The 23,639-nt window shown below is 39.7% G+C and overlaps 1 protein-coding gene across 3 annotated transcripts in view; it reads left to right on the top strand.

Annotated features, from left to right (window-relative positions):
• Nucleotides 1-374: 374 nt before the first annotated feature.
• Nucleotides 375-23,639, top strand: part of FAM193A (family with sequence similarity 193 member A) — a 90,450-nt gene continuing 67,185 nt past the window's right edge. For all 3 annotated transcript variants that reach the window (XM_056339755.1, XM_056339747.1, XM_056339765.1), the window contains exon 1: nucleotides 375-891. In XM_056339755.1, the coding sequence (XP_056195730.1) occupies nucleotides 619-891 (273 nt within the window). In that variant the 5' untranslated portion in view covers nucleotides 375-618. The remainder of the gene's footprint in view (nucleotides 892-23,639) is intronic.

Raw genomic sequence — 23,639 nt, 5'->3', positions numbered from 1 at the left:
CTCTGAGGGAACGCGGCACTTGGCACCACGGCCCCTACGGGAGACATGGGGAGCTGCGGCCCCTTTAAGGCGCGGGGTCGCGCGTCACGTGGTGCTCGCCGGCTCCCGGGCGGCGGTGTAGTCCCTTGACCGGGGTGGCAACGTCGGCCGGCGGGGCTAACGGCGGCGGGGAGGACTACAGCTCCCAGCGAGCATCGCGGGGACGGATGAGCTCACCGGCCGCGCCCAGGCGGGTCTCGCAGTGCACGCCGGGAGTCGTAGTCCAACGTTGCCCTGAGGCGGGCTGCGCGGCGGCGCGGGAACTACGTATCCCGGCGTGCCTCGCGGGGCTGGTTCCCGTCAGCGCAAGGGGGAGCCCCCCGACGTAAAGGGGGATCACTTTCCCCTTGTGTCCGCCATATTGGACGGTAACTCTGGTCAGCGGCGCTGGGGCCGAGGGAGTCCCCGTTGCCGTGACAGTCGGTGCGCTCAGCTCCTCGGCGCCCGGGGTGGCCCGTGCCCCGGCCCTGCCCGTCCCCTCCGCTCCCGGGCGCTCGCGGCGGCCCTGCGCCCCTTCCCCTCCTCCTCCTTCTCCTCCTCCCCCCCGCTCCCTCCTCCCTTGCCCGGGTGTCAGGCGCGATGAGTCCGGCCGACGCCAAGCGCGGAGCCAAGCGGCGGAAGAACAAGCGGGGCGGCGGCCTCAGCAGCACCGGCGGGCCGGGACCCAGCGGCGGCGGCGGCGCCGGCGGCCTGGGCAAAGCCGGGGCGGCGGCGGGAGCGGCCCCTTTGCGGGCTGCGACCCAGGCGGCCGCCGCCTCTCCGAGCGCGGTGGGCGGCCTGCTGACAGCGCCGGCGGCGGCCGCCGGCAACGGAGCCTTGGGCGGCGCCGGGGCCGCGGCGGGACACAGCGAGGTGAGGGGGGGCCCGAGGCGGGCGGCGGTGACATCCCGCTGCGGCGGGTCCGGCACACACCCACGCGGGCGGCGCTGGCGGCCGGGGGGGTTCGCCGCGCCATCCGCCCTCCCCGCCTGCCCCCTTCGGCGGGTGCGGGCCCTGAGGCCTCGGCGGGGCGGGGGTGGCGGGTGCTGGGCCTCTGCCAGCGGCGGGGGGCCGCGGCGCTGCCCTGGGTGGCGGGGCGCTGGGACTGGGCAGTGGCCCCGGCTCCCCACCCTTTGTGGGGGAAGGGCAACGCCGGCTGCTCGGGGCCGGGGCGTCCTGGGGTTTCTCCTGAAATCCCGGCAGGAGCCAGCTCCGGGGTCCCCACTGGCGGGGGTCTTCGGCTCGGACCCCACCTTAGTGGAGGAGCTGTAAGTAATAGGCCTTGAAAATGAGAAAATATACCATTGTGTATGGTTTTTTCCCCGTTGATGTTGGAGCCCTTTTTGCAGCGGGCAACTTCATTAAAGCACAGGAGGTTCATTGTAGCTTGGGCTGTGGTTTGCACTCTGGTGCCTCTGAATAATATAGATCTGTTACGTTATTCTCTAATACGGGAAAATTTACTGGGAACAGATTGCGTGGTTTATTTGGTCTTTTTTCAGGAAAAATTGCTCAAGGATTAGGCCTTTAGAAAGGTATCCTTCTGGCTTAAGTGGCAAAAGAGGAAATAAGTTACGTTCCTTTCTCTCATGAAGGTTCCCCCCAATTTTTTGTTATCTACGCTAAGCTTGCATTTAGGTATCATATTTACAAAAGCATTTCCTGCTGACAGCGTCTTCAGATTTCCATGTGTATGTCATACAGCCTGCTCTGTTTCCTCTCTCTCCCCCATAAACTTGTTGTACACGTGAGGGGGAAATAGAAGAAATGGCTTTTGTGATGTAGGGTGTCTGAAACACCATGATGTAACAAATGGGGGTTTTGTTCTCCACATGACTTTATGCCCATCTATTTTGCTAGGTCAACAAGCGTTTTAATGATTGTTTTTAATTCTACCCCACTCCCCTTTAAAACTTGTCTTTCTGCACACTCAGAGTTGGTTATCCAAAATCCACAGTGCTTTAGATTAACCGTTTCTGTATGTCTGACCTAATCTGGTGCTTATTTCAGGCATAATTTCCTTTTGGGACAGTAGCCCTTATATGATTTATGTGCATAATGAAGAAGAAGAATGATGTGCATAATGGTAAAGAGGGGTGCAAGTTTTATTTGTAACTTTGCAAGTCATCACTAAGCTCTGTTCTAGTTAAACCTCTGGCAGGAAGATGCATCTTGTTTTGTTTTGTATCTTAAATTGTAAGCTCTTCCAGGTACAGGTTCCTAGGTATTGTTGGAATAAGCGTGATAATGCCAAGGGAAATAAAACAAGAAGTGGAGCAATATGCAGAATGGGACATAGATGTTCAAATAGCAAAGGCTCCGCTATTCCCTGAATATTTTGATGTCAGTATCTTGTGGTTATATGTAGCCTAGGACTAGATTAGGTTCTAACCTAATCATACTGTATCTGATCTTTTTCTGAAATTTGTCTGAAAAGGGTGACATCACTGCTAGTCTTCCTACTTCACGTTTCTTCTTTCTTTCAGATTAGGTAGTTCCTAATAAAATTTCTCAGTCTTCAGGAGTCTTTGCTTGGAAAGTATAAGTCATTTCTTCAAAATTAAATACAGTATTTCAGCACTAAATTTCCGGGAAAATAATTGTGTTACATGTACTGATAACTTATTCATACCCTTATAAGTATGCACAACTTGTTACTTTGTATTTGTAACTTTGTCTTGATGGATCTTTTCTGCTTGTACTTTTAGATGTGTATACAATTTGTGAAAAGTTTCCATTTCACTTAAGTGATTCTGAAGACTGATGGCCAAGCAAGGAATTAAGAAGTCTGTTAAATAGTTCAGTTAAGCAAGAATAAACCTGTAACACAGACCTTAATTAATCAAAAAGCATCTTAGAATTAGATTTTGAGGATAGATAAATCCCTGTGCTCAGGTTCTGAAGGGTAAATGCATATACTCTGTAATACTCCTTTAAAGTTGGTGTTACTTCCTCGATACTGGTTTCAGTGACCTTTTTCTTGACGTTTTCAATACCTTTCCAATGGTGATGACTTAAAAGTTAACTGACAGTCTTGCTTCAAAGATGAAAGGAAAGATGAAATCTTAAAGCATCATTACATGACTATCACTTATGTGAAAAAGTAATCTCCTTAATGATTAATAATTTGCTGGTTAAGGGTACATGTTCAAGACTTCATTCTTTGAGTGAAAGACTAGCATATGTTGTTTCTGGATGAAGCTGAGAAAGAAAACTGTATTTTACATGACTGATCACTTACAAATTAGATACAGTGCTTTGGCTGGATGGAGAGTAAGCAATGCACTAATAGCTGTAAGGTAGTAACCAGAGTTGCTTTACTTTCATCTTACACTGAATATTGTAAAATTTCTGCTAGTGGTTAAGAGAAATCATCAGCCAATTCTCTGCTGGACAAACTTTAATGTGGAATCTCTGAAAATATATAAAGCATTAAAGCCCCCAGAATTTGCTGCACAGCATGATGTTTTTTACTTGTTAGCATCCTTTCTATTTCCTGCTTTTGTCACTTCCTTGGTTTTAGGGCATCCATTCTGGATGTGGTACGCACATCCTTCTACTAATGTTCTATTAGATGCTTCTTCCAAAACTTCTCTGAAATAGTGTGAAACATGGCATTTAAGGAATAATCCCTGTGTGCACTGCATTTTTGTGTGTCAATGATTGTTCAGAATGAGATACAATTTCAGCATGCTTTCTAAAACAGGTTGAACGGAGTTTTAAAATGGCTATATTTACAGTTGAAACTAAAAGCACGTGTTGTGCCATTATTGAAATTCTAGCTAAGCCTGTTAGAGCTAACAAATATATTTTAATTGAGGTTTTTGTACATCTTATCTGGAGAGGTTTTTTTTAAGACTGTAGGGTAAATTCTGCATTAGAGTATGTGCTGAGTCTTGTTCTGGGATGCAGGTGGGCACCTCCTAATGGAATCTTCCTGGAAGCTACATTGCCCCATGCACATGCTTTATGGCATCCAAATTCATCCTCTCTAGTATTGTCAGATGTTTTGGAATGATAGTGAAATTAAGGATGGTTTGGCAGTGTTTCAGTGCAAGGGAGTATCTCAGTTTTGGAAACCTGTAACTGTTGATTTTACCTGGAATCTCAAACAAAATCATTTTGTTGTGTGGTGCTGCTGCAGGACTTCCCCAGCAGTAATGTTTTTTCCTTACAGAACTATTTACAGCAATGTTACGGAGTGAGGAGTCAACTATCCTATAAACAACAGTAATTGGTAACCAGAAAATAAAATAAATACTTTGAAGTTTAATGTATATATTTAAAGAAATAGATTTTGCTTTCTGTTGGTTTTTTTAGTGGTTTTTTTGTGTTTTGTTTTGTTTTTTTTAATTCAGTAATGCATTGCATCAGGCCTTCATAATTTGATCCTATAAATTTTTGACTACGGTTGGATTCTTGATGCTATGAGATGCATTTGATTATCTGTATCAACCACTGCATAACTCGGATATGCTGTAGTAAAATGGGCTGTTCCTTAGTATGTGCAGGTACTTTGAAGAGTTGTATGTCAGTGGCTGATCAGCTACAGGAGCATTTTTTGTTACAGACCAGACTGATCTTATGTTATTAAGGGGAATAATTTAATAGCCATTTTACAATTCTCTCACTTGCATTTTTCAAAGTATTTTTTATTTGTCGAGTGTAGTTATATATTGTCGTCTTATGTTTGAGAGCTGTCTGGTTTAGGATTTCCATAAAATATTTCACTGGACTAATCTGTTACTATGAGATACTGCTTTTTAAATAGAGATTCTATACATATCAGACAATATATTGCCACCTTTTAGACCAGTTTTTTCAACAGCTTCATAGTTCATGGCATTTCACTGCTATCTGAGCTTGATTTGTTGTGTGAGATTTTTCCCTTTTCTCTCTTCCCCCTCCATGATTCAAACAGTCAAAAGAAATAGTATACAAAAGAGGAGCTTTGTCAGGAACTCGGAAGTTCAGCAAATAGCTAGCTTTTGTACTTTTATGTAGGACCTCCTCCTCTCCGAAAGCAAACTTACTTTGGCCAGTTTTTATCAAAGCTCAGGTAAACTAGATAATTTCCAATAAAGAGAATAGTACTGTAACGTCTACTCTTCAGGCTGAGGAAGCAGGGACTTCTAAACGCTGATAACACTTACTCAGTGAAAAGTAAGTCTTTTTAAGTCTTGTAGCATATTTGTTCCTCTGACTAAATGCAGTTCACTCTCTTTTTTTTGAAATAGACATGTAGTCCCTACCCTGAAGAGCTTATCTCTGCTTAGTTTTTTAAATAAAAGGAGATGCAACAGAATGGAATGAAACTATTAGCATTGCGTTTAGGTGGTACGGTTGAGCTAACTTGCTAATTTAGAAAGAGAATCTATTGTGATTTAAGTGATTCTAACTAGAACATTTCAAACTTTAAAACAAGCTGAACATTTGCATACCATTCACATTTTTAAGTGAATAGATCTGAGAGCACAGGCACACGTATTAGTGGTTCTTTCAGATCTTATAATACTGCCCCTGGGAAGTGTGTGCCTGTGTGTACCCATGACCTTAATGTATATCCAGTCTGAGTGCTCCATTTCTTCCCCACCTCCTGCACCTGCTATATCATGGTCAACTGATAATGAGAATAATCAGTTGTGAATTGTTAAATGAAACATGTGGAAAGGATGTCTGAAAAAAACGGCATCTGGTTCAGCAGTGTCTAATCTGTACTTGTACTAGCTCAGTATTCTCTTGTGGCTTTGTTATGAGACAGTTGATGCAAGGTGTGAAGGCAAATGGTTTGCTCCCTCTGCCCCCCCCCCCCCCCCCCCCCCCCTTACTGTATTGCTTGCAAAACGGTTGAGAGATTGAGAGAGAAGCCTTTTACTCTTAAGAAAAACATAGTGGCTCCTTTCCCTTCCAAACTTTCGTTTCTTGACTGTGAAAACAAAACATTATTGATTTAATTTGGAACTGGATTAATATGAAAAGTTAGTTCTGAAATAGGTGTGTATTGATAGAATATTCAGGGTTCTTGTCTACAGGTTTTTTTGGTCCCAATTAGTACCTGAAGCATCATTTAGGTATTTAATACCACATTATTTCGTTGGTTATGGCATGCATCCTTTTGTAGTGGTATCCCATCTTGAAAGGATCTGAGGGCTCCCTTCTCCTTTACAGTCTTTGTAAAGAAGGGATCCAGGCTTACGCTCATCTCCTTGGCTGGCAAGGCATGCTTAGTGGCTGTGGAAAATCAATTTGGTGGTGTTGGGTGCATACAAGAATAATGCTTAGTCCCTGATGTATGTGTAGCAGGGGTGGTCCTTAACAAATACAGGTCTGCTGAAGATGTGTTGTGGAGATGTGATTAGGAGGAATAACTGGGAAATAAAGTTGCTTTGATTAGGATGTATGGGGCTTCATGGATGTGCTAGGCAGTGTTCCAGGTTTATATGGATTTAGGTAATCAAAGAAGATACAATATTTGTTGGGGCTCCTTTACTGGTGTGAAAGGAGGTCATATATCCTTTTCTATGAAGATAATGAAAACAGTTTCCACATTTTCCTTTCTTGTGGTGACGTATTTTTTTAATAACAACTGAGGTAGCTTTGGACTGCTCTGTTGTGAGAAAGAGTATTCCATGTGTGAAATTTTCCCAGGAAATTAAACAGAAGGAAAAATTTGAATCAAATGGATAGAAGAATGCTGCAGTTGAGTTCTCTTTCTCTGCTGCTATCTTAATCTGCAAGTTCCAAATTTATTATGCTGCAAATGAAGAGTTCAACTGCGAAATGATGTTTATGATGCTGCTTTTAAAGTCATTACGGGAACTGCCCAAACTGAGGCTTGTCTGAGAATGTAACAAAACAAGTATGCCATTGTTTTTTTTGACAAGAGAATTCTTAATTTTTATATTGTAAAAATTCAACACAGCCTGTGACGCTATTGACCTTCACCTCCTAGCCATGTAAGGAACACACCAGAAACAGTATTAAAGATAGGTCTGAGCAACGTAGCAATTATCTTGGAGTATGGATTTTCTTTTTTATATCTTTTCTATATAAAATTTATATATATATATATATATAAATGTACACCTGCTTTAGTGGTGCTGAAGCTAGCTTGAGCATTGTTTTACAAAGTGGATTTTAGGGGAAGAATGAATGGGTTTGCCTGCAAGCCTGTCTGAGGCTGTTGAACTGAAGCTGTTCATGTTGGACCAGTGATAGTGCTGGAGAAAAACTTTCTTGGAGTGTGAACTTTAACCAGGATCTTAAATAATCAACTTACCTTCCATTGCACAAGCCACAAATGTAGTTCTCTATCTCAAAATTCCTAGTTATGACAGAACATACTCAGGCATCTGAGAGGGAGGCACTGCTGTTCTGCATCACTCTGTAGACGGGTCATCTCTCTCCACTCTTTATTAAATGAAGCCTTGAGGGACTTGGGTACAAGCTGGGTGCCAAAGTTGGATGGTATGAAAAATCTCTGTAGGAGGCCATGCTTAGCCTCTAGTTGCCTATTCTGTTATGACTTCTTTCAAAGAGGAAAAAAAAAAAAAGTTGGAGCTCAAAAGGGTTGAGATAAGTGACCCCCTAGGTCATTTCTTAAAACTGAAAGAACAGCTTTGCTTGTTTATAGGGAGGAAACAAAAGATTAACTCCACTATGCATTTCTCAGAAGAAAAGCTCTGGGTACTTCCATGAAATATTGCTGTGCATAGTCTTTTCTCAGGCCTGGAGAAATAAAATGAAAGTTTGCAAATGCCTCCGTAGTTTTACTTATGGTGGAATGTCATGAACTTAAGTTATTGTGTACAGTAGAACTTTACAATAGTCCTCCTTTTTAACATGTTGAGCTGGTTTGCAGTAGCTTTGTCAAGTGTTTACTTCTGAAGGAACCTGAAAAACATGAGACCACAATCATCCAGGTAAATAAGTTTGTACAGGGTTACAGAAGTCATTGTTTTGAAGTCCAGAGCTTTGGACTGCCTTGATCTAGATTAGACTTGCCATGGCATCTGGGCTTTAAGGCTTCTCTTACGGTCTCATCTTCTACTCGTCTTAGAACGTGGCTGTGGGAGGTGAATTGCTGGTGGTGCAGGATGGGCTGGGAGCCCTGTGCCGCAGTAGGCAGCTAGGACTAATTTCTGGGAGTGTGCATGGATGGCAATTGCTCTTAGAAAAAGCTGCTGGATTATTTTTTTTTTTAACTGCTTTGGCAGCAGTTCAGTGGTCTGTGTTGAGCTGCGAACAGATGGAGGATGTGATCAGCTGTTGGGGCAGTGTTTGTAGCCTCTAAATAGCTGTTCCTTGTCTTCTCCAGGGAAAGGTAGCAGGCTAGATAGAAGTGTCCGGCTGGCAGCCCAGGGGACATCACTGTTCTAGATCTAAATTTTCAGATGCCCATCTTTATTCTAGATACTAATTATGCCTATGCTATCAAAAGTGTTAGCTTAGTCATGGCTTGCATTGCAATGTCAGCTTTGCTCACTTTGATCCATAAGTCAGTTGTTGCTCTTTTTGGAAACAACAAATTCTCTGCTTAAAAGTTAAAGCAAAACGAAACAGTGAGGAAAATGGGGCAGTGGTTGGTTTATATCCCACATCTGTGAACATGTTGATGAGGTAAGCTTTCTAGAGATTGTATACAAATATATGCATTGCTAGCATATAAAACTCTAGTGATTAATATCTGTTTATTAAATATATGTGGTTTATATGTTAGCTACTTAATTAAATCCAGTAGTTGTGTAAAAAAATAAAAATGTCAAGGGCTCCATGAACCCATAACTATCTTTAATTTTCTGAATTAGGAATTTAAACACTGTCAACTTTTAAGTCTGGCCTAAGGCTTTTATTACCTAGACTTCTATGGGCAACAGTGAAATAATTGATAGTTATTTTTGTGTAGTTTTCTTTTTTCCCCTCCCACTTAAGGTCTCTCCTCCATTAGGAAATCTAAAAGCTGAGCAGAAGAAACTCCTGAAATTATTCCCCAAAGAGGGTATTGGAGAGTGAAGGGTAGAGTAGTACACATGTTCCTCTACAGCATCGGAAGCTGAAGGAGATGTACAGTAATGGGTATCTCATTTCGTTATAACACTCAGAAAGCTATTGGGAGGAGTGGGAAGGGGGAGAATGCGTATGGCATGTTGTGTTAGGAACATCCATCTCCCAAGACAGCTTTCATCTAAAACTGGTCATCTAAGCTAATATATGATCTGGATTCATGGTCATAATCTGCCTCTTAGGTGGACTTAGCACAGCTGTGTGCTAACATGCCTGTCTAGCTTCTGCCAGAGCTGGTGCATAATAACTCGGAGTTAGTGTTGAGCTGTATCCATCAAACATTCTTTATGCACCACCACCAGCTATTTAGGAGCTATAAGCCTGATGTTTGCCCACTAGACCAACATCTGAGCAAGACCCTGAAACAGCACCTGGATATACTTCGTATGTAGCAAAATACTGCTTTCTCAGGGAGTGGCCTTTTTTGGTCTATTTTTATTGTCCCCCTGTGTCAGAAGAAACAGGTGGCAGTTACAGATCTGGTAAGTTAAGAGAAATCTGGGATTGGTGAATGAGGATGGGGTCTTTGGAAGGATCGAATAAGACTAAAGTGGCTTTTTCTTTCCTCTTGGATGATGTAGGAGGTGAGTTAATGTGAATGAGGAGAGAAAGAGCTGTAAAAGAGCAGGCATTATTGATGTTATGTGAAATGTGCTTAGCCTTCTGAAATGGGCAAGTGAGTTCATGGAAGAAACACTCTTGAACATACTAATTGAGAATTACATTATATAACCTTTCTTTTTCTTAACTTTACTAATAAGTTTTGGTCATGTCCTTATAACAAATACAATATTTATATACAATACAAATGATAAATTATTATTATATATAATTATAAATTATAAATTATTATGTATAATTATATATTATATATTATATTATATATATTCTACACAAATTATAAATTATGTATAATTATATACAAATATATAAATGCAATATTTATATACAATATAATATAATGAAATATTATAGTATTATAATATATAATACTGTAGGTTTTATAACAGACACTGAAAACTATAGGTTTTCAGTTATGTAGTGACATCTAAAATAAACTTAATTATATCAGCATTGTGAAGTGAGGAAAAGAAGGCTGTGGATTGAATCCTACTCCTGGAAGAAGTCTATTAATGCAAGCCATGACTCTTCAGAACTTATGTATGTGTTTATTAGGGCATATCTCATTGTGGGTAGTGCTGAGATTTGATGGAAACTGTATTAAATTCAACATACGCATAATGTTCTGCAAAGTGCTATAAGGCTCTACCTTGACTCCTGTTCTGCTTTAAGGTCTGGGCTGTCAGACTGCATCAGTGACAGCTCTTCACAAACAAAAGTGGCTTTAGACAGGGGTGCTGGACTTGAATGCACTCTGCCACCTGCTTCTTCTCTTTGAGGCTTTTTTCAAAGAGAAAGAGCTAGTGCAAACAGCTGTATGTTGATGTGGCTGGAGTCAGTGTGCTGACTGTGGGCACTGCAAACTTTTGGATTTTTTTCTGTGTTTTGGGATGAAAGTAATAGATTATTTTTTTGAGAGCCAAAGCTTGTTTTCTGGTTTTGTTTGGTTTGGGTTTTTTTTCCCGTATATGCAGAAGTAGTAGCTTTAGCTCTCAGAGCAGAACTCTTCCAAAGCTGGGAAGGTGGTGCTACCATTGAATTGTACACAACAGTAGCAGCTGTTTTCTATACTGTGGGTTTTTTTCCATTGATGTATGTGCAACAAAGTGTGATTTAGAAATACCTTTCTTGAGTTCATGTGTTTTCTCATAGGCAGACTTTGGTTAGTTTGTGGGTATTATGAGAAGTTATGGAACCCCTTACAAATTCTATAAGCATGTTAAGCCCAATGTTTCAGACTTGTTGTAGGGAGTGTTTCAGAGATGGATGTGAGGCTCTGAATTTGGATAACACTAATGTTGATGCGAGCCCAGAGACACTTTCATGGACAGATGTGTGTGTGAGAATGTGTGTGTGCATGCTCATACATGTGTGCGCATGTATCTAAACTTTTTAAAACACTGTATTTTTGAATGTGGGTTAATGTGAGGTTGCTGTGGAAGTGTAGGCATGAAGTATGTATGCATGTACTTTTTTTTTTATTAGAACATGTACATATGTGTTAGGGCTGCTGATGTGCAAAGAAGTGCCTGAGTAAATGTTTAAAGGTTCTTCACCACACTGGGTCTCATAGTGAAGCCAGTCATTGGGAACAGAAGAGTTTGCCTTAAAAAGCAGTCCTGAGCCACAGTACAGTTTCGCCAGCCTTTAATGTTTAATTGGTGTGGAGTTAATGACCAAAAGATTTCTTAATTGCCATAATGCTTCCAGGCTGCTTATCTTCAATAAGCTGCTGCCACAGCAGATGGCAAGTTAGTGGTTTAACTGAGGTTCGCTAGAAGTTTTTCCCCACTTCATTTTAATGGCCATAACTTATCTATGCGGCAATAGATAATGTGCAGTTGAAACCCAAGTCTTTGCTGGCATAGGCTTAAGATGAATTAAAGTTTTATTTTGTCACTCAGCAAGAGATAGAACACTCCTTTACTGTCAGAAGAAACTTTGCAGTTTTATCTGTGTGATCGTCTTTATTTTATCTTTACCTTTTCCTGGCTACTCCCAAGATTCATCTCCACTGTAGTGTCATTCTCCGCTTCTTTTCAGGGAGCCTGCAGGGGATTGTACTGGTGTCTGCTGTGATTTGAGACAGCTTGCAGCAGCAGCCTGAAGCTGACTGGTTGGTTGTTTTTTTTGTTAGTGTCATAACTAGCTAAGAGTCTGAACCACAGGAATAAAAGTGGACAAAATTAAGCGTCCATAACTTTCAGATATACTTTGCTTTAAAAAAAAGATTCTTATGTTTTCAGTGGAAAAAAATTATGTGTTTTTTTTCTGTCCTGAAATCAGGCTACCATACTTGTACAGTATTCTCCACTAGCTATATGTTTGAAACCTTACGTAGGACGAACAACAACTTTATACTGAGGAGCATTGCATCGTAACTAAGTTATTAGTTATTATTCAGTATTTTCGGAGGTGTTGTTGTTGTTGACCTAAATTACTGGTTTTCAGAATTATGGGGACATCATGACACTTATTTGTGCATACTTTGAATATTTATTTAGCCTGCTTGTTGCATGTTTTTTAAACTTGGTCTTATGTCTTCATAATAAGAATGAAGAGGAATATTCTTTTGTCAATACTTACAGTAATTCTGAGCCTGTATTTTCATTTATAATCAGCTGAAAAATCCAGTGACAATTTAAGATTTAAGGGATTGTTTTGGTCCCCAGGAATTTGTTAAAACATTACTAGTAATGGCCTGTGGGATTTGATTCCTTAAGTACAAGTAGAGCTTTTGAATAGAAGTCTGAATGTGTGCTTGCCTTTTGTGGCTTTTGACTAAGGACGTAGAAATGAGTGTGTGTCTAAATGTGAAGCCAGTTCTGAAACAAACTCAGGAGTCAGTGGGTTGTACCTCATGATGTTACCTGTTGGTGAGATTGGCTCATCCTTTCAGTCAATGAGGTACTTCTGATGATTTGACAGCAAAGCTGCAAAAGTCTATGGTAGTCCCTGTCTGGTCTCTGTTAAAGTCTAGAGGATCCTAACTAGTGTTAAACCTCTGTACTGAAGATGCTAAAAAAATCCATTGAAGAAAGTTACTCCCAAGCCTGTTAATATTTATGATAATCCTGATAAAGTTGACATGCCCTATCATTAGCTTTTTTCATGAAGTGTTAGCTTGGTGAAATGGCTGATATATAGTGTGGAATGTTATAATGCAAGGGTACTTGAGGTATTGCCCTAATGGAAATAAAATAAATCCCAAATATTTTGTGCTTTTACATTGTAATTGTTTTCCAAACTTAGGGACGAATGATTCTGATGAGAGAAGAATTTTCCATGGTTTCTTTGTGATTCATGCATTTCCTTTTTTTTTTTTTTTTTTTTCTTATAGCAGGAAGTTAGTCTTCACTGTTTTGTTTTGCTTGCATTGTCCTATCTCTGATGCTTCTGCTACAAATATATTCTTATGTGTAGTTTGCTTGAGTAATTTCACTTCTGAAGTTAAATGCAAAGCTTGTTTCTATTAACTCATGATCAGCAGAAGTTGGTGCAATGGACTCTGCCTTTATTGATGCTTTTGAGGTTTTATGTTTATGACTACTAAATTTTTAGTGTCCTTACTCTTTTACGCTAGAATGGATGTTTTGTAGAGGGGCTGTCCATTACATTAGAGGGTTTGGATAAGTATAGGAATTATCTATTAATAAGTGTTAGTACATGGTCAGGGAGGTGTTATGTCTGATGATTATTTCTCTTGTAGGTGTCTCTGCTTAGTGGGGTTTACTGGGGTTTAGTGGAGCATGAATCCCTTTCGTTAAATCCTGAGAGGATCACTGGAAGATGTCTTTTTGGCACCTGTTGTGTCTGCACCTTCAGTAGTTTGTTGTTATTCTGCCTTTCCTCTTAAGCAAAATTTGATCAATGCTAGTGAGCAGTGAGGATGACAGTAGCTCCTCTTCCTGGAAAGCCAGACGTCCTGATCTAGTTGGCCTACTTTTAAAGGAAATTACATTGGATAGGCTTAAAACTTCCCTATAATGCCAGAAAATGGTGGTGGGGAAGGCATAAAGGGTAAGTAACTGTGTCCCACTGTTACTGTGTGGGTATATCCTTCTAATCAGGCTGTCTCTTTTTTTTTGTGTGTCTTCCTAATCACTTTTACTTGTATGTTCATGAGAGAAAGCATGCATTTGCATAACCGGTGAGCGGGCACTGAGCCCCCAGGCAGAGCACAGGCATGTATCAGGAGCTGGTAGACCAGGGAACTTGAGCTTTGTGGCTCTGTTTTTACCTTTTGTGAATCATCTTAGGCAGACTCTACTGATTAGAGAGCTTTTTATCTTCTTTTGAAATATTGAAGGACAACAGTATTGGTATTTATCAGCCTTGATATGTATTAAAAGGTGAATGATTTGTCTGAAAAATACAATTTTATTTAATTTTTTTGTTTGTTTTTGTAATTGCACTATAGGAAGCAGACATAAATCCAAGCAACCATCTTTTAGAGTACTGCTTCTCACAGCACTTATTTGGCTATGCTTGCTTAACCTTTTAAATCTCTTGCTAGCCAAGTAGCCAGACTTGCTGCTAGTCTGAAATAGCAAAATGCTTTGCTAAAATCTTACTGAAAGACCTGTCTTAAATTTCTTTCTGTTAGAAAGGTATCTTTGCTGAATAGACCATGGTTCTTGGGGGTGGGTTTGGTGGTCTTTCTTGTTAAAGAGCCCATTAGAACCTGATGTTTTGTTCTTGTGAAGGTACTTGTTTATAGTAACAGAATTACCCTTCAACTTCCTTTTTCATAATCAAAACTCATTAAACTCAATTATTCAAGTGTGTGTGCTGGCTCTCATGTAGTTTTATGGTTCCTTCTGCAATTTTCAAACTACCTCCTAAAGTTTAATACCAGAGCTGAATGTAATATTCCAGAGTTTCTTATGAATGCTATAAAATCTTGACTTCAAGTTTCATTCCATCCTTGTTTTTATCTCATTCATTTGTCTGTCTTCTGGCCAGTGGAGATAGTGCTGATTATATTTCTTGTCACTTGTTTGTCTAACCTGCTTTTAAAGTGACCTTGTGGATGGGAGACTGCCAGACCTTGCCAAGCAGCCTATCTTTGTCCTTACGCCGTTACATAGAAATCTGCCTTGCTGCAATTCAAACATTTTATCGCTTGTTCTGTTTGCTGTGGAGAACTGACTTTTCCTCTCCTCAGTGTTCTGATCTGTAAGCTTAGTGCCCCCAATTCTTTCAGCGTTTCCTGGCAGGTAATATTGTCTACACCTGGTAGTTGTTCTCTTGTGCCTTTACTCCAGCTGTTCATGTCTGGTTTGAAGACCTGTGTTCAGAATGAGTTGCAATTGTCCCTCTGAGATTTACCAGAGCAGTATTACGTGGAAGGATTATGTCATGTGTCACATAAGCTATACATCCCAAGGTGGCATTAGCTTTTTTCCAACAGTCTGACCTTGTTGACTTCTCTTCTGCATATAGTCAGTCAGCTGTGCCTGTTTGGAAATTCGTGGTAGTTCTATCAAGATCCTGCTTTTTAGTTTGACTATGAGAACATCTCAGTAATTAAGACTGTCACAAACATTAATCAAGTAAATCATGACATGTATTCTTTCTTCCCTGTCTAACTGTCACAGAAGGCAGTTGTACTTGTTTGACATGTCTTGTTTTTGACAAAACCAAGGTGGCTGTTCCTCCTTTACATATACTACCTAAGTGCTTAAAAAGACTTGTTTGAATATATTTGACTTAAGTTCTCTGGGACTGAAGAGATGCCAGTATTATTCCTCAAGTGTTTTTGCCCTTCACCTTTCTTTTTTTTCTCCCTCAGTTGTGTTTGTTGTTGTTGTTTGTTTATGAATTTTTTTTAGGTATGACATTTATTTGCTTTAAAGAAAGGGTTTATATAGTTCAGCTTTTTCTAAGCTTCTGATATCTCAGACATCCTCCACAAGTTTTCAGAGATGGGATTATTGATTTTGAGGTGGCTCAGATGATTTCCTGAGCAAATTGGTTGAATGTTATAAAATCTAACTAAATTAGAAAAAAAATATGACTATTTCCAGTAATAGGCCACCTCTGAGGGGGTATTTTTACTCATTTATTTGTGCTGATTATGCTAGTCACCTGCTTGTAGTTGTTTTCTTTAGTGAGGACTTGTTCTTCATTAATCTGTTTTCCCTCTTCATTCAGTAATGGACAAATTCTCTTGGTAGTAGTAGTGTACTGGTAGAACGATTTCTTAGTAGCCTCAAGCTATTTTGTGCCTTTAGCCTTTTTAATTTGTCCCCTGTATTCTTTTGCCATTGTTATGCTTATTATTCCCTTTCTGTGTGCTTTTTCTGAATCATTATTCTCTTGCAATGTTTGCTGTTCTCTTGCTGTGCTTTATTTTCTTGAATTTGTATCTATTGTGTCACTGGAGAATTAGCTCTTCCTTGCCTTTGACTCGCCTTCTGTGAGCTCTTATTTAGTGATGTTAAATCTTGTGTTTTGCTGTTCTGTCTTCCTTTCCCTCTTCAGTAACCATTGACTTGATGGTTCACTTCCAATAAAAATCTCTCATTGTTTACTGTCAACCACTTCTTTCTTGCTGGCTACAACTAAGGGAAGAGTCTCTGGTTGCTGTTTTAAAAAAGCAGGTTCCTTGAACTCTCACTGGAGTTCTGCAGTGTTCTGTTCCCAGTAGGTGCTTAGGTTCTTAGTATCTCCTTGTAACGGTAAGACCTATGCTTTTGTTACCTTTTCTGAGCAGGCTTGAGAGTGATCGTGTCTGTCCTCCATTTTTTTATGGTCTGTAGTAAGCTTGCAACGTGATAGCACTCATGTGGTTTTTTACTTTTATGATTTCTAGACTTCCAAGATACCTCCCTCTGCATTTGTGATGCTTGTATCCTTTAAGTATAGGGCATAAACCACTGCTGGGCGCTTGAATTTGTTTGGTTTGTTTGTTTGTTTTCCTATGAACTGACTATATCCTCTTTCTGTTAGTATTCCGGCTGGGTATGGACTCTTAGGGAGTAGATCATAGTCTTGATGATGTTCAGAGAGTTCTAGCTCCTTTTTGTATGCTTCATACATTAGTATCCATACCTCTAAGATTGATGAATTGGCTGCTTGTTTTTGATAAACTTTGCGTGAATAATTACTTGTTCTTAGGCTCTTGTTCAGGTTGTTCTACTACATTATCTTTGGACTCTTGATGCTAGCGTAAAATATTCTTTACTCAAGTTAACAGGAAGAGCTTCTTTTGTGTGTTAATTCCTTGAGATCTTCTACATTCTCATGTACCAGCACATGGAACCCCCATCACATGATCAGAGCAGCCAAAGCTGTCCTCTGATAGCATTTACAAAAGTGGGGTTGTCTGCAGGATGAGTTTGTTCCTGACAGTGTTAGGATAGGGAAGGCTGATGGGGAGCTTCTTACTCATTCTTGGTCGTTGTTAGCAGTATAACTAGTACCAGTGTTGATAAGCAGCCATGAACTGATACCAACAGTGGTTGGTGTGAGGGATGAATGCTGAACAGCTTTCTGCAACACCTTTGAGGTGTTGCATATCTGCCTGTTGGTTAGACCTGATATACGTGGTTTCTGCTCCTCGTAAGAGTTGTTCCAGACAACCATTTTGATTTTCTTGGGTCTGAAGAAGGCAGACAACAACTGGGTCAGTACGCAGTCCTAGATGGTGTGTGCAGACACCTTGTTCTCTATGACTTTTTCTCTGATAAAACTGTTTAGCTCCTTTGTCTTTGGCAGTCTCTTCATAGGTTGCCTGAAAGACCTCACAATCACAGATGTTTCAGCTGCCTCCTACATCTCCTTAACACCCCACCCCCAAACCAAAACCCACACCCAAACCCCCCAGACCACTTTATAAGACAATCTGTAATGACGAATGTACTGCACTGGATTTTTTTCCTTGTTATCTTCTTCAGTGTAGGAAATATAAGCAACTCTTCCTACAAATCCAGCAAGGACTTCAGTTTGGTTTCGTATCTGAATGTAGCCCTTACATCTTTGGGTCAGGGAACATATGAGATGAGAGTTTTGGAGATGCCACTTTTTTGTTCCAGGTACGTATGTTGGCATCATGGTTGGCTTCCTGCTATTGGCACCCCTGCCTTTTGGTGATGGGTAGCTGAATATACTCCCTGAACTCTCAGATCTCAGCTTCTTAAGTTGCAGCAGTAAATCAAATGCTTGGGTCAAAGGACTTTTAAGCTTTACATGTTTCCTCAGTTAATTCAGTAAATTTCTGGTCCCTGCCGTAGTGGTAGTTGAAGCATACCATGTGTTAGGTTTCAGTAGTATATTTCATGTGGCTATAACAAATTTAGGATGTGATGTGATGTATGCATGAATGGTGAACATCTACAGCTGGGCAATTAGGGAATAATGAAGTACAAGGACTGAGGTAGTCCGCTATGTATATTAGCGTAACGTGTTTTTATTAACTTTGTAGTGATTTGTTCGAAACATAACCTTTGAATGCAGTTCTGATGCTGCATCTCTTCCTGTAATTTTGCTGATTGCTCTTAATTCTAGCTGTTGATCTAGGACTCTGATTCTCATTGATGCTGTTTTTTGCAGAATTGAAGGGGCTTAGAATTATTTCTCTCCCTTGTATTTTCTCTGTCATGTCTGAATACAGCGTATACAATTTGCCTGGCCGTCTTGTTTCTCTGTTATGGCAAAAACATGGCTAGTTTTTGAAATTGTATTTGGTGGATCTTCCTGAAAATGCTCTCTCCCATTCATGGTTTTACTTAATATTTTAGGAGATTTTGCTGTCAAGAGTGTGCATGTTTAACCCTTTACCAGTTACCAGGTGAGGTCATTTTCTTCTAAAATAATTCCTGGAGTAGAGCATTTATGGCTGTATCATGGAAGCTACATAATCAAGTAGTTAATTCCTAGATGTTGTTCTATGCGCCTTTAAACTTGCCTTTGTATGAATGCTTCTTACTGTTCATAGGGAAAGTGCTGGCACTTCTTGGGTTTTTTTGTTCTTTTGCATAATTGTGTTCATTTTACGTATTTCTGTTCAGGGCTGAACTATAAACAACAGATTAAATCTTGAACAACTCTCTATTAGAGAAAAAAAAAATATATAAAAGCATGGTAATTAACTGTCAGGGCTAGTTGAGACTACTTGGCAGGATTTTAACTACCTGCTCAGAACACTTTTGACCGTTCTACTGGGGAAAAGAAATGCTTGAATCATCTTTGTTATTAGACTTTTGTTGTGTGGGTTTTTTGGTGTGTGTTTTTGTGTTGTTGTTGTTGGTTTTTTTTTTTTTTTTTGTAGCACATATGGCTGTATGATTGCTGGAAAAATGTTGAACATTTTTTTAGTAGAGGAAAGGCAGGATCCTGGTAGGAGGTGGATTGGCTCTGTTCTGCTGTGTCGTATTTGGCTACAGTGAAGGGAAATAATACATGTGGGGTATGGGCTCCTAAAGAGTTTGTGATGTGTGTAATTAAACCAAAATCTCCTTCCCTCCCCTTGTCCCCTGGAGAGCCTGGGTTCTTGGTAGCTCCACATCTGGGTATTACAGGCCCAGGTCTCTTTTTGCTCAAGTTTCAGTTTGTCTGCATTTAAGTTAGTTTTATTTTGTATACCTGCTCCCATTTCATTTGTCAGCTAGGGAATAGCATTTAATGCTGTGCATAAAACTCTTTAAATATAATTAATTACTAAACTTCAACAGTAAAAGTCATGATTTCCTCTTCCTCTTTCCCTTATGGCTTAATATTAAATTTGATTTTAATTTGGTTTCAGGTTTTCAAGTTTGCTTTATCTTGCAGATTGTACATAGCTTTATACAAAACTTGAAATGCTAAATTTTTGTCGTTTTTATTTTAAATGCAGCGTTAGGAGATATGTAACAGCCTTATAAGAACTACTGTAGGCAGATTTCCCTTCATGTTCCTTGCCACAAATAGAACTTAAAAAAAGGCACAGGCAGCTTATCTATTACAATTGGATTGCAGGTATATTTGGGCAACTGCAAAGCTTTTTCATGTGAATGGTGATAAAAATGTGAAGGGATCTGGGCAGCCTTTTAGGTACTGTCTATCTGTAGAAATACTGTAAAATGTCTTTCATAAACTATTCCACTTCATTTGAAATAGATCTTCACTATCCCTATCTTCAGTTCTGCTTCACATCCTTCATGCTGTGACTGATAGTATTTTACTTCAGTTGGAATGTATTCCAGGACATTTTACTCTGGTTTCACTGTCCTCAGTTTAATTCTTGTCTTCCATCTATCCCCAGTGCACTGACAGAGGCACCTTCATTGCTTAGCTAAGCTAAATGAACCAGCCTCTTGCTGGGCTGTCACCATGTCTATTCCAGTTAGTAATTTCTTGAAGGTGGTTGACTAAATGAGCTTTCTTCCACAGGCTGCAAAGCAGCACTAATAATTTCCAGTGTCTCTTGAAAAGAGCGTGATGCATCTTGGAATCCTGTTTGATTTTCATGGTCTTACGGATGAGCATAAGCCATGGGTATAACCAAATCCTTCTCCCCATTCACTTCCAAATCGTGATAGAGAATTAACCTCAGAAGGTTGCAAATATAGCACAAGACACTTGTCAGTGTCTCTGACTTTTTTGAAATGTTCCCTTAAGATGTGAAATTTCTTGATTTAAGGCTAGGAATTGAAAAAATCTGACAGCTGAAAATGTAAACTATGAATAATTATTTGAATAAGATGAAAGGGATGAAGTTAGAGAATTATCAGTAAAAATCATTTAATAGACGTGCACAGTGATACTTAAAATATGTTATTAGAAATTGATTATTTTTTTCAATTTGCATGCAGTATCTCAGATCAGTGCAATGCAAAATACAAAGAAGATAAGGATATTAATTGCTGCTGGCTTTAATCTGAATAAATAGTCTTATTTAGCCAAGTAATTGGTTGCACAGGTATAGGCGTACTGTAGTTTCTTGGTTACACACAACTTAAGAGCTGAGTGCCTCGTACTTTATTATAGTTGTTTGGCTTTTGTTCTGTTTAAAAACTTTTCGTTGAGAAGAATGAAGGTACAAGAAAGATGAGCACAAGTTCTGTGTCATGGTTTGCAGCCTTTTGACTTGTCCAAAATGTAGGGCTTTGATTCTTCCTGTCTTCACAGTGTCTTTGCTGAAGTGTTACTGTTCTAGTATACAAAGTAAGTTTTAAGGGAAGAAGTTAAGATGAGGTTTAGTATAGAAATACTACAACTTACCTTCCTCCCTTAAACTTAAACATAGATACATTTTTAAAAATATTTTTAATGGCTCAACCCAATGTTTTGTTTTGTTCTGGAGGTAAATTTTTCCTCTATTTGTGATGCTGTGAGGAAATGGCTCATCAGCTGAAGCTGCCAATTTGTGCAAATAGTGGTGCTGTAGTTAACAGTGAAGTTTGACAGTTAGATGAAAGTGCAGTTTTAAGCTTCTATTCTGTGCCCCCCTCGCACCTGCTCAAGGGCCGTATCTTTCATTTATTGCAATACAGTGTGAATTTCAGTATGGTAGATGGTATATATTTTTCTAGTATGTGTTCATAGATTTAAGCATGGTATAAATTGTGATTCTGATACTTCTAGTTCTTTGTAAGATGAGACAGATGGTTTTAGGTTCAGAGGAAGATAAAATGAGAAGATGGGACTTGCAGTCATAGGCATTTTTCACGGCATCAGGGATCCGTTGCTTTCTCCTGTAGCAATCCTTCTCTGCTGGAAGGCAATTAACCATTAACCACCAGAGACTTCAGTCAGTGCAGGTTTGCTATGATATTAATAACTGTTGCTTGGAAGCGTACATTTTCCTTGAGAATGAATATTTGCAGGGCCATGGGGATGGTTGGGGAGTTTTATCTTCAGGGCTGGGGTAGCATTGCGTCTGGGTTTACTGCTTTTGAACAAGTAAGGGTGACTTCAGCTTGTTAGCTCTGTGAATGCAGTAGGAGCATTTTTGTTCCCAGATAATGTGGATCTTCCAGATTTTTGTCCCAGAAAACCTTCGGTTACTAATTGTAAAAGGGTATATTGTTAATGGGTTGCAGAGAACTGTGGTAATGCTGTTAACTTTTTTGTGTTGGCTTGGAAGGAAACATGAAATTTTGTTCATAAAGCTTCCAGAGGATGTAATGACTTGGGAAGGGATAATAAGAGCTCTCGGCTGATTGTGGAAAACCAGTATTTGTTCCTATGCTACAAACAAACGGTATTCAGGCAAGCATTGCCAAATTCCATGTGATTTACCTAGCTAGATAGATTAACCTTCAGTGGCTGTGCTGATGGCCTATGCCTAGCTGCACAATATTTTGTGTACTAAAAAAAGACTTAACCTGGTCCTTGAATCTATTCACAGTGGCATGTAATGGAGTAACAGAGAAGTTATTTGGTATCCAGTGGGGATTTCTTGCTGCATACCAGTTCTTGTGGCTACCTTGTAGGAAGGATCACGCTAATTTGTTCCTGACTTCCAAGGGGCCCGTTTTCTAACTCTTTCTGGTTTCTCAGAAGGTAACAGATAAATGGTTCATCAGATGGAAGCATCTGAATACACAACAGAAGAAAACTGATGATCAAGAAGGAAAAAAAAAATATTGCTAATTGATTCTGAACCCAGGTGATTTCTGTTTTAGATTATTTGCTACTTGCAGTCTTTAAATAGGGCTTATACTAGATCATATCTTCTGGAAAAAACAACCAAATAGGAATTAATTCAGGAAGGTCTTTGGCCTTTGCTAATAAAGATTTTATGAGATCATGTGTCAGGCAGCACTTAGATAATTTTCTTAAGTACAACTTATGTAGGTTTGGTTTTAGCGGTGGAATTCAACTTAGAGCATCTGCAAAGCACAGCACGACTTCTGATAGGGTCTGGACACTTAGTTCTATAAAACAACATTTTTTCTTTTTTTTTTTTTTCTTTTTTTTTTTTTTTTTTTTTTTGTCCTTGGGATATTATTTGATAGTGATTAGTTGTCCCATCAGACCTTAAAGAAAAGAAAAAGGCTGGGGGGTTTATTACAGTGGTTGAGGTAGGAATGAATATACCCATCTGTAAGTTTCATGGAATGAATAGTCTAAGTCTGTAGTATTCAATTTAACATCCAAGGAAGTAAGTTATCCTTGTTTAATAAAACAAAAGAGATAAAGTTTAAGTATAGCCTGGCTTTAACTTCCAGTTAAAAAACTAAGTGATTATAAATCAATCTGTCTTGTAACAGCATACAGATCAGAGTTTCATCTTCTTAATTCTGGTTTATGAACCCTTCTTAGTTCCTGTAGAGATTGTAGCATATTTTTGTGTGTGCGAACATTTTCATATTGTGGCACTACAATCTGTGAACTACTCATTTCCTAACAGGTGCTCATTTCTTGAAGGATGTATTCTAAGATTCAGCTGAAAGAAGAATTGAGTGTTCTATTGAAGAACGTGTGGGAGGAAGGGCATGGAATATAGATGTTGCTTCCTTAAAATTCATTACAGAATAATAATATCTGTGTTCTTTTGAAAGTACTACTTCAAGTTGTCTGAGATAGTACTGAAAAAAACTTTCCTAGGATAATTTCAGGCCCCTTTATTTGCAGTGTAGCTCATTTCTTTTAAGTTGGCTGTGTTTGAGTGTAGCTTTTTATCAATCAAGGTTTCATGGGTTTGTGAATTTAAGTAGCTGTTTAGACTTCTGTCTACTCCGGTTACTGTGCTAGAATAGAATTGTTAAATCTTGGCTCTGAGGACCCAAAAGAAAATAAGATGCAGCAGGTAAATAATCGGTTCTGTGTAAATCTACCGGAAGTGTTGCTTTTACCTGCATTCAGAGGACCTGCGTCCTTAAACAACTGGAAGTAGAAAGAAGGCTGGTTTTATTCCTATTCTGCATTGTTCACTGCTCTTATTTCCTTCCTCCCTGCTCTGTTTTTAGGCTTTTGTATGTGTCTGGTCATACTGTGATTATGTATAC

The sequence above is a fragment of the Falco biarmicus genome, chromosome 1 (assembly GCF_023638135.1).
Source record: "Falco biarmicus isolate bFalBia1 chromosome 1, bFalBia1.pri, whole genome shotgun sequence".
In the NCBI taxonomy this organism is placed as follows: domain Eukaryota; kingdom Metazoa; phylum Chordata; class Aves; order Falconiformes; family Falconidae; genus Falco; species Falco biarmicus.
This window is presented reverse-complemented; position numbering and strand designations above follow the sequence as displayed.